The following is an 11,924-nucleotide window of genomic DNA, read 5'->3' on the forward strand; positions in this document are numbered from 1 at the left end:
GGGGCTGACTCCAGAGAGGACCTGAAGAGTGATGCTGAAGGGGTCCTATCTGCCCTCTACCAGATGAGAAATCTACTTCTATCATGACAGGTAGAATTCTTGTTGACCCATGAGAAAGCACCCATTGACAAAAGAAACTGACCCAGAGAAACCTTTAGCCCTAAAGATGCATCTCCATGGGGGAAGAGACTACAGTCAGCGCCCAACTCTGGTCCTATGAATCTGTCCTTTCCCCTTAGGACTCTAGGTCTCACCTTACCACTGTAAAAAGAGCATGGGAGCTCTCAGATTGGAGCAGAAAAGATTTGAGGATGAGGGCATGCAGGAGGGATGTTCTCACTCCCAGTGTCCCCATAGTGAGACCACAATAGGGCTCTGTTTCTTTCTTATTGTCCCTGATATTACATACCCCAGTATACACATGTGTCATCCTCTTTTTTAACATTCCAGTCTGAGAGGACCACAAAGCCCATCTTTGGTTTTCTTTAGGCACAATAGAAACATCAGGAAGTATCTGCACAAAGAACTTCCTGAAGCACTCTGGGAGAAGGTAAGGACTATGCCAGAAGCTGTAAGAGCCTGACTTTCTCAGCATGTGTCTCTGATCCAATCATGGCCAATTCTTTTATGGGATTCATATGCTGTGCTGGGATCTAAATCAGCAGGAGGCTGGCTACTGCATTCTGTTTCTGCCCATGCTCAAAATAGGGATACTTTTTACCTCCAGCCTCAGGAAGCAAGTGTTTGAAGGATGGATCCCCTCTCCAGCCAGTAAGTACAGAAACCTGAGTTGCAGACTGCTAGAGTCTTACTCCTTAGCCCCAGTTCCCACTCTGAGGAATACGTTATTTTTTTTCCCAATCAGTACTTGATTATGATTGATACCACTTATTATCCCATAGTTCAGATGAGAGTCAACACCCTACATTGGGGGACATGGCTATGGCCCCACAGTCTGACAACACTTAAGCCTGATAAGACCCTTAACATCCAAATACCAAGAATTAGTCAAATACAGTACAACAAGGAGCTGATTCTGTCATAGATGGCGGTTCACTTCTCTGTACTGTGAAATGTGGGGACTTCCATTAAGCCTCAAACAATAATCTTTATTTTAAAAATATTTGGATAAAGGTGGGCCACTGTATTTCCATTCTTGTTTGAGAAGCATGAGGAAATTGCTTTAAATTTAAGTGAGAAAAATGAAAATTGGAAACATGGTTTCCAGTGAATCTTAGAACTGAGTTTTGAAAATTGAAGAACCTCTAGCCCATGGCAATCTTTTTCCCCCTTAGGGCACGTGTGCTCACCAGAGAGAGAAACAGACAGACACGGGGAGAGGAAAAGTAAAAAAATCACCCTCCAGGGGGATGGACACACTGCAACACTTTCTCCTACATTCTCCTTCAGGGATCTTGAGTGCCCAGTGTGATTTTGAAGCTACCGAGTTTGGGACTCAAACTGCAGTCAGCAATGTGGGAGTTCAGTGATGTAACTACTACATCATCATCTTCTGGTCCCTGTCCATGGCAATCTTTAATGGAAGAAGATTGCTGTCTTCTAAAATATGAAAGAGAAGTTCTGTTGGGAGGGGAGAAAATAAATGAGGTGATCTCATTGGAGCTAGGATACTAAAGTAGCTTCTCCCATGGCTTTTCCATCCCAGAGAGTGTCTGAATCCTCACTGTTTATGCTACCCATCTACTCACCAAACCTAAGAATCACTAAACCATTGACAGCAAAATCTTTAGAGGTCATTAAGTCCATCTTGTGGCTATATCACCACAGGCAGTCATCCCACTTCAGATTAGATAGCTGCTTGAAGATATACCTTTATTGAGGAGAATTCTCTATCTCTGGAGGCAGCCATGAGGGACTGACCCTTAGTTTCTACATGTTACAGTTTACGTTTGGTATTAAAATACAGACATACTAGCAAATCCTTTACGGCAATGTCGTACCCTTACAGTGGAGTGGGGATGGTCTCACTCGAAATGTTAATTCATTAACCTACTCATTCATTCATTCATTCAATAAATACTGAGCCTCTATGAGGAGTGTTTAAAAGTTTATGAAAAATATGTACTTTTTTAGTTCTGTGGGGTTTTTTGTTTGTTCGTTTGTTTGTTGGTTTTTGCCATAGGGTGTGTACGTTCACCAGAGAGAGACAGAGAGGGAAAGATAGAAATCATCCCACCCCCAGGGGATGGCCATACCGCAATCCCTCTCCTCCATTCTCCTCCTCAGATTTCGCACACATGTGCATATATACCCAGCATGATTTTCAAGTTCCCAGGTCCAGGACTTGAATTGAGGCTGGCCATGTGGACGTCCAGCTACCTTAATCACCACATCACCTGATAACCCCAGAAAATGTGTGTTATAAAGAAATTATGCTTGGGTCTCAAAATGTTTTGCACCAAAATAAACTTGTACTTAAATTAATTTTTCCCACAAACTTTTTGAAGCCCACTCATAGATAGAATTTAGTGATAGATGAGTATTAGGAAGAGGGTGAGCCAAGGATGACCTTCAGGTTTCTGAATTATATAACTGGAGAGTTGGGAGGTGCCCTTCACTGAAAAAAAGGGTAACTGGTAGAGAACAGATAAAAAGAAAAAGATCATGGGTTTAGTCTTGGGTGTATTGAAGTTGAGTTGTGTTTCAGTCATCTAAGTAGGGATCTAGATATGGGATGCATACTATGGGCATCAATGAAATTTCCTAGAAAAAAAAAAAAGGCCTCCAAACTAGGTCCCAGAAGGCAGCCTTGAGGAGCTCCAACAATTTTTTAATTGCCAGAGGGTGTATGCACTCATGAGAGAGACAGGGGGAGAAAGCACCCCCTAATGGGGTTTGTCCATACTGCAATCCCTTCTCCTCCATTTCTCCATCCTGTCAGGACTTTGGGAATGTGCACACATGTCCAGCATCTCTCTCAAGGCTGAGATTTGAACCACAGTTAGCCGTGTGGGAATCTAGCTCCCCTAATCATCAGACTATGGAGCCAGCCAGAGGAACTCTAACATTTAAAAGCTGATCAGTTAGAGAAAAAAATAAATCCCCAAAGGAAACCAATAAGCAGTTCTCAGAGAGGTAGGACAAAAAGAAAGAAAGAAAGCTAATGGGAGAAATTATGTCAATAAAGAGGAAGTTGTATAAAATGTCAAATGCCCCTGATGAGTCAAATATAACAATGATTCAAAGCATCCTTTGGATTCAGTGACATGAAGGTCATTAGTGACCTGAGTGAAAGCATTTTTGGGGTAGTGATGGGGGAAGAAACATGATTGGAGTAGGCTGAGAACTGAATATAGACAACTTTTAAGAAGTTTATTTGAAAGAGGAAGAAGGGGTAGTGATAACTGGAAGGGGTGTAAGGTTGAGGAGGACATATTTTATGATGGAAGACATTATTTCACTTGTTACTGAGAAGGGTTCAGTTGAACATAGGCAGTTGACTACACAAGGAGAGAAAAGGGTAGTTGATAATATGAGAAGGTGGGAACTGACAAGCTACAAAACACTAGTAGATGGCATGATCCACTAAGAAGAATGGCTACCTCCTCCACTGTTAGAGAGAGAAATCCTACAGAGGATGTAGATATGGAGGTGGGAAGAGAAGGCCCTGCCTTGTGCTTGAATTATCTCAATGGAATAGGTGACAAGGTTGTCTGCTAAGAGTTAGAGGGTAGGTAAAGGGGTTAGAGGTATGAGAAAAGACTGGAGAATATTCATCATAGAGTGTGAAATGTACTAAAAAAATTTAGTGTCTGGTAAGATCATGAAACAGTGTTGAGGGCTGGTTGAGACATGATTGATAATGGGGCAGTTCAGTGACAACGGAGGTTGATGGCTGAGGTAGAGTGGAAGAGATAAAGAAGTTTAGGACCCAGGAGGCCCTAGTAGTGACTGAATCCTCAACTTGCACATTGAAGTTCCCTAGGATGATGGCAGGCCTCCTGGTAGGGTGTGTAGACAGAAGTGAGACAGAAACCATTGAGAAAGAGGATGTATTAGCTTCCTAGGGCTGCTTCAGTAAATTACCACAAAGTGGGTGACTTAAAACAATAGAAGTTGGGGTCAGCAGATGGCATAGTAGTTACATCACTGGACTCCCACATGGCCAACAATGGTTCGAGTCCTGGACCTAGTAGCTTAAAACTCATGTCAGGCAGTTATGCATGTGTGCCCAAGATCCCAGGAGCAGAATGGAGGAGAAGGGATTATGTGGCCATTCCCCACCAGGGGAGGTGATTTCTATTTTCTTTACACCATCTCTGTCTCTCTCTCCAGTGAGAGCACACAATCTATGGAAAATTTTGAAAAAAAAAAAACCCACAAAAACAGAAGTTTATTCTCTCATACTTCTGAAGACCAGAAGTCCTATATCAACGTGTTGGCAGAATTAATTCCTTCTAGGGTCTCTGAAGGAAAATCTTTTCCATAACATTCTCTCAGTTTCCAGTGACTACTAGCCATCCTTGGCTTGCAGTTGCATCATGTCAGTCTGTGCTTCTGTCATCACATGATCAATTTCTCTCTGTGTATATATCTATATACAATGTTATCTTTATAAATATATATATATATATATATATATAATATACATATAATCAAACATAACCTCATCTTTTTAAAAATACTTTATTTAAGAATTATTTATTTATTTTAATTCAATTTGTTATTATTATTTTTTCAATTTGACCAGAGAGAGACAGGGAGAGAGAAAGGAAAAGGGAGAAAGCAAGCCACAGGTCCAGGACTTGAACCACAATCTGCCATGTGGAAATCCAGCGCCTTTAACCACCACACTACCTGCTGGCTCTATGACCTCATCTTAACTTGATTGTATCTGCAAAGACCCTATTTCTAAACAAGGTCACTTTCACAAGTACTGGGGGTTAGAACTTGAACATATCTCTTTAGGTGACACAATTCAACCCACTACAGAGGATATATTCCGGAGTTCTGAAGATGACAGCAATGAGAAGTGAGTAATGTATCAAAATTATGTGACTCAAAAAACCTGTAGTTTTTGCAAGAGACAAGAAACAAAATGCTCTGTAAGTAGTAACAGGGATCAAGTAGGACATCTATTCCACATTCTGACCCCAGGGTTCTGGAAAAGATGACAAGCAGCTTTCACAAAAGAAGGTAGCAGAGGAAATAGAGACCTTCAGTGAGAACTGTTTCTGTTAGGTAGAAGAGGTTGAGAATGCTGATTAGGGAGTAACTGGTCAAGAGGGTCTCAGTGGAGGCTTGGGGAAATGGAAGAAAAGTGAAAGGTTAGGTTGGGTTAAGAAAAACAGCAGTATGAGAATCAATGTGAAACTGGAGATGGGACATGCACATTGGAAGTTGACGGATGACTATGGCAGATGTGGGGGCAGAGTGACTTTAGACCTAGTAACTTTGAGGAGGTTGTAATTGGACTTAATGTACAGAAAACTGGTCCCTCATCTAGGGTTGGTGGCAGCTCCAGTAGCCTCAGACTCTGCACATTACAAACTCTGGAGTGGTGATGACCCTAGAGGTAGCCACCTCTGTACCTTTGCAGCCTAGAATGAAACCTATTCTAGAGTGAGTCTACTCCGTCAATTACCTAGGGACAGCCTAAAGTCTTTGTAGTAGGAGTGAGGAGTGAAAAGGAAAGCCCAATATGGGGTACAATGTCTTGGTTTTGACGAGGAGGTATCAAAATATCTAGGAGGAATCCTCTGGGTTGTAGGTCTTAAAATGGGGCCCTTCATCTCTCTGCCTCATCTATGCCAACTCAGTCACGACTGCTAAATGATCAGGAAGCTGAAAACACTATTTGATTTTTGAACCTAGGAAAATATCCAGAGTCACTATGCCTCTTCTGAGAGGAGATAGTATGAACCCTGGAGCCAGAATACATGTGTTCATATTCTACCTCAGTCACTTGCTGTGTGATCTTACACAAGTGACTTAAGCTATCTGTATCTCAGTTTCTTCATCTGGAAAATGGATACAATAATAGTTCTTAACTCACATAATTGTAATAGAAGATTAACCGGTATGTATTAAGCATAACATTAAGTGTTTGTTTTTACTGTGATTGACTCTCTCTTCCATCCTTCCATGTAACCACTTAGAACTACCCTGCTTGCTCTATTCTCCCTGGATGTGAATCCAAACCTGAATAATTACTTCTGATATTTTGACTATGCAGGCTCTTTTCTGGATCTGTTTACCTCTAAATGATATAAGCCCAGAGCCTTCAACTATTACTTATATGATGTGGCTGCTGGTGCACCAATCTAGTAACTCACATTTGGACACTTTGTACTTTGTCATTGTATCTCAGTTTAAATGGGTTTTCTGCAATGGAGCACGGTGCTCCAGGTGGGATGCAGCAAATGTAGAGCAGGGAGAACCATGGATTCTCTTGTTCTGGTTCTATATTTCTGTTAATGTAACCTAAAATCTAATTACCTCTCTTCTCAACATTGTTACTTTGTTAGTTCACATTGACTTTACAATCAAATCAGGGTCTTTTTCATATGTACTGATGTTAAATGAGCAGGTCTCTTCAATCCTGTGCTAGAGGAACAAATCCTGTTGTTGCTGGGAGAGAGTCAAGTTCAGTAATCAAAGCCCAGAATATGAGGGTTCAGTAAAAAATGAAAGGTAGTTCAGGCAAGCCATTAGTGATTGAGCGTCAGGGCAGATGCTACTAGTTGCCTGCCCTATAACAATTTTTTTCTTCCTTATGTACATAATCCCCACTTGGTTTAGAGAAGCAATGTGACAACCAAAAATATTGAATTTCCCAGCTCATTTGCAGCTAAGAATGTCCATATGACACCCTTCTAGTCAGAGAAGTTGGTAGAATGGAGAGAGCTGTCTGTTCTGAATAAAAAGGTGGTTTCTCTAGAAGGACCTTTGTCCTTCACCAACTTACTCTCTAGCTCTTTCTTTTCTTCTACTCTAGAATACAGAAATGAGGCCCAGACCAGCCACAACTGTCTTGTTACCATAAGGGGGAAAAAAAAAAAAAAAAAAAAACCAGCTCTATTAAATCCTAGCCAAGGCTTTGACGGCATCATTGAGGTACCTTACCAGCCCTGGGCCATTTATAGAGTTGCCTATTCTTTTCCGTTGAAAGCATTCCTAGCTAGCATAATGTTACAAAAGGAAAACCGTAGCTCTACATGGAGGGCAAACATGACTATATGAAAAGACTTCAAAAAGTTCATGGAAAATGGAATTAAAATATAAGTTTATTTTGGTATAAATCTTTTTGAAATCTATGTATAGCTTTTTCTCTTTTATAAAGCAAATACTTCCAAAAAATTTTTGCTATAGGTACATGCTTTTACCAGAGAGAAAAACAAGAGAGAAAGGGAAAGTGAGAAAGCACTCCCCAAGGGAGATGGCCGTGTTGTGATCCCTTCTCCTCCATTCTCCTCTTGTGATTTTGAACATGCATTCACACATACCCGGTGTAGTTTTTCAAGCTGCCAGATCTAGGATTTGAACCACACAGTCAGCTATGTTGCATCCATGTACCCTAAGCACCACTCCACCAGCTGGCCCTAGCTTTTTCACAATATTTATTTTCCATGAACTTTTTGAAGAACACCTTGTATAAACCCAGAGGGAGTGGATATTTAGAAATACGACTGAGCATTTGGGAATCAAAGGAGTCTGTCAGTGTGTTAAGGTTTGGGGTCAGGACTCTCTCCCTAGATGGTAGATTAAAAGAGCAAGACTATCCCTAAGGTAGTCAGGCAGGCGCTCTAACTGGGAGACACAGACACAGGATATAAGGCAAAAGGCCAATGATGAGAAGCGGAGAATGAAGTAGAGACTCAAGGCAAACTTGAGATCATACACCAGCAGCAAAGGGATGACTTGACATTAAATTCTGGTGTGTAGGCCAGGGTTACTTCAGTGCTTTTAATTTTAGGACAGGCATTGCGTGCAGGTAAGAGGTAAATCACTTCAATTATGGAGGAAGGAGGGGCAGAGGGTGGTATCTAGGAAGTCTGACAAACAAGCTGCGCTTTAGCCATCCTCACACTCTTTTCACAGGTCTTTAACTTCATCCTCACTTATGTGCCCTTCTTCCCATCTTTTTCCCATGACTTTTGAAGATCTGATCTTAACAGAAAGCTCTCTGTGTAACCGCATTGGTCTCTTTAAGTGGCTTCCTCTGTCTTCTTCCTAATTGTCAGCATTTTATTGTCAAAAGCCTCTCCCCTCTCTCGCTATACAGTGATTTCACACACACACACACACACACACACACACACACACACACACACTTTGCCTCCTGGTTTGAGGGTACTTTTCCTGGGCAGTCTGAGTTCCCTCAGGAGTGATCAACTTTATCCTCTGGTTTTAACCTCTGCAGACCAGGGAACATATGGAGAAGACGGGCTGGAAAAAAGGTTGTTCAGGGCCAACCAGCCCTAGGGAGTAGGAGGCTACTCTAGCCCCCATCCCTACCTTGGCTGTTCTGTTCCAGGGGCCCCATTAGAGTTCAATGCCTTCCCTCACCCCATTATAATTTCTTGTGTAATATGTAGAGAATGACAGCCTCCTCTTACTGCTGGTGTGCTACCACTTCTGTGTGTGCAGCAGATACTGTCTTAGTAAGTTATTGTTATATTGCGACCTATGATAAATGGACATTTGTGGGACACTTTTCACCCTTTGTGTGCCAGAGAGAGGGAGAGAATCTTGCCTGAGTGACTTCTCACAGAAAGCTCCAGAGGTGTTCTGAGCTGATAGCCTGGTCTGGCAGGTGCTCTTACATTGGCATTCAAGGCTGTCAATCACTGTGACCCTTCCAGTCAGCTCTGTACTAGGTATCTGTAAGGGATTAGCCTTCTTTGTTAAACATAATACTGAACACACCAAGGAATAAACAAAGAATGGCTCAGGAAAGACCTATGGGCAGGGGCAGTCCTGCCGGTGTCACTAACTGATACCTTTAGTTTCACCCTCCTTCAGCTCTGTATTCTTTACACCTAGGCCAGTTACAGGTCCTATCAGTTTTACCTCTTTCATTCCTCTCCCATGTGCATTTCTTCTCTTCACCCCCCACTCCTTTTGTTGAGCCCTGAACAACCATCACCTAGACAAATAACCAGTCTCCCTACCCCCAATCTCAGTCCCTCCAATCCTGTTCCCATGCTGCAGTCAAATCAGTCTTCTCAAAATACAAATCTGACCTGCTGAAAATCAACCTCTTCTGTTGCTCCTAGTACCCTTGGGATAAAGTCCAAACTACTTAGCATGGTACCCAGAGCCCTTCATCATTGGACTCCTGCCAAATTCTCAGCCTCAATCTGGCAGTGTTCCCACTTCACACCTAGACACAATGAACTATAATACTTTGCAGGTTTCTGAACAAGTCATTTCTAGCTTTGCTTCTGAGCCTTTACACATGATACTCCCTCTGCCTGGGACATCCTTTACACACTAACTTTTCTGCCATCTGTCTAGCCAGTTCTCACTCATTCCTTACAGTTTCAACTAAACTCCCTCAGCCCAAAACACTGGTATCACTGATGCCTAATGAAGCATATGAAACATAATAAAATCTCAGTAGACATCTGACAAATAATTAATTAATACTCCCAAGTCAAGTGGTTATATGCAAAATCATCTCTGAGGGAAACTGACAGAGTTGATTGGTCCCTCCCTCTATAGGAGAGAGACCACTCTTCAATAGTATCTTTACTGTATGTACTAAGTTGCAATTCCTTCTTTAACATGTCTTTCTCCCTAATTCAACTGTGAGCATCTCAAGGGCAGGTCTATGTCTCATCCACCTCAGTATCCTACCTAGCTCCCTGCAAAGCATTTGGAACATAATGAATGAGTAGCCTTTTCAAATACTTCACAGTTTTGTCTGTCATCTCATCTCCCTCTGTTCCCTTCCCCCCAAACTCTCATCACCAATATAGCCAAAATGTTACTCTTGGTTTAACAAACATGCAGGGCTGCTCCCCCTTCCTGAAACTTTTCACCAGCATTCCTCTTACCTGGAATGTGCTTTCAATCCACCCACTCATCTACCCAACACCTGTTGCTTCTTTAAGAACTAGTTTTGGGGAACCGGCAGTTAGCGTAATGGCTATGTCACTGGACTCCCACGTAGTCAACCGCGGTTCGTGTCCCAGACCCAATGGCTTAAAACTCACGCCGGGTGCGTGTGCGTGTGTGCCCAAGATCCCGAGAGGAGAATGGAAGAGAAGGGATTGCGGCATGACCATCCCCCCTGGGGGGTGATTTCTCGCTTTCTGTCTCTGTCTCTCTCTCTCTGTCTTTCTGGCGAGCACACGCACCCTATAGCGAAAAAAAAACCTCTCCAAAAAAAAAAAGAAAAGAAAAGAAAAAAGAACTAGTTCTGATTCTCTCTTTCTCAGAAACCTTTCATGGGGCCATCCTGGCTCACCTCTAAAGTAGCGCTAAGGATTCCATACATCTCATTTAACTCTCTGCATCCTCTCATGATACTCAAGGGAAACCAAATACTTGGAAAGAAAAAAGACTCTCTTGGGGGCACACAGCATGTTCAGTGGTAGAACTTCCCACTAGTGGGAGAATCCATAGAATAGAGACTTGGGGTCAGGTGCTACTCCTACCACTGAACATGCTGTGTAGTCCAAAGAGAGTCCCTTTTCTTATATAGTTTCTTCATATAAACTAGAATTTTCTTTAAGGCTGGGCTGTCTCCCATCCCTTCATCTTTCCAGAACCTTACTGGAGTGTTAAGAGAGCTCTAAGCCAGACTGCCTGAGTTTCTATCTTATCTGCATCGGTTATCTTAGGTAACTTAACCACACTAAACCTCAGCTTCTCCTTATGTAAATGAGTATAACAATAGTACCTGTCTCATAAAATTGTTGTGAAGATTAGATGAGTAGTGCATGTAAAGTGCTTAGAGCAGTATGAAGCACCTAGTATGTGCTCAGAAAAGACTACGTTCCTTATTTTTATCATTATCCACATTAACAAATCCTTGCTGGCAACAGTTGATTAAAAATTAGAATTCCAGTTACTGGGAGCAAGAGGGAGTAAGGGAAGAAAGTAGACCACAGAACCTGTCTGAGACTGTTGGAATCCAAACAAGGTTAGTGATGCGGCAGGATGTTTGTACGTATATCCTAGTTCCTAGAGCCATATGACTGTGCCGGCCCCAAGCACATGGCTCCATCCTGGCGGGGAAGCTTCCTTAACTCTAGCTCAGCTAGTCTCAGCAGCCTGTAGGGGGAGTCAGGAAGCTAGTACAGGAATGGGGGTGGGGAGGGGGCGGCTGCTGGAAATCTTCCTAAGAGCAAAACGACACCCCACCGGTCCACCTCTTCGCCTTATCCAGTACACCTCCAAGGTTCAGCCCTCTTCCATATCTAGACTGGGAGCTGTCCTTCAGCACCAGGGACCCTCTGGGCCTCCTGCAGGACAGTGAGGGTGAAGGAGTTAGGGACACAGGACTGTTCCTATCCTCAGCGGTCTCCAGTCCCTCCTAGTCACGGAGACCGGGGAGGCGACTCAGGGAGGCAGCGAGACCCTACGGAGATGTCTAAGAATCACCCTCAGAAGTCCCCTAGTCCTTGCGGGGAACCAGGGGTGGCCCTGGGGAGGGAGATAGTCGCTTGGGCTGGTGGAGGAGGGCGAGCGCCGGGGTCTGGGACTCAGAGTTTGGTGTGTGCAAGCGGGTAGCAGGCGGATGAACCGAGGCGCTGGAGTGAATGGAGTTGGGGGTGGACTGGAAACATCCCCAAACAGCACTGGCTGAGGCCGGCGGAGACTGGGGGGTGGGGTGTGTGTGTATGTGGGGAAGAGTGAGTCCTTAGGCGCAGGCGCAGTCGGAGCCCCGGTCCCGCTTCCTCCTCCTCTCGGTGCCTCTTTCTCCGCCCCGCTCCCCCCAAGCACACTCGCAC

General features: G+C 43.4%; 1 protein-coding gene across 1 annotated transcript in view; it reads left to right on the forward strand.

The window, feature by feature from the left end:
* Window positions 1–450: 450 nt before the first annotated feature.
* The window catches only part of NALF2 (NALCN channel auxiliary factor 2), a gene marked incomplete at its 5' end in the record, with an annotated part of 43,826 nt that continues 32,352 nt past the window's right edge, over window positions 451–11,924 (forward strand). Inside the window, 3 exon segments of the mRNA XM_027765505.1 lie at window positions 451–550; window positions 6,197–6,439; window positions 11,395–11,640. Coding sequence (XP_027621306.1) covers window positions 451–550; window positions 6,197–6,439; window positions 11,395–11,640 — 589 coding nt within the window.

This window comes from Tupaia chinensis, unplaced genomic scaffold (assembly GCF_000334495.1).
Source record: "Tupaia chinensis unplaced genomic scaffold, TupChi_1.0 Scaffold138500_1, whole genome shotgun sequence".
Classification (NCBI taxonomy): domain Eukaryota; kingdom Metazoa; phylum Chordata; class Mammalia; order Scandentia; family Tupaiidae; genus Tupaia; species Tupaia belangeri.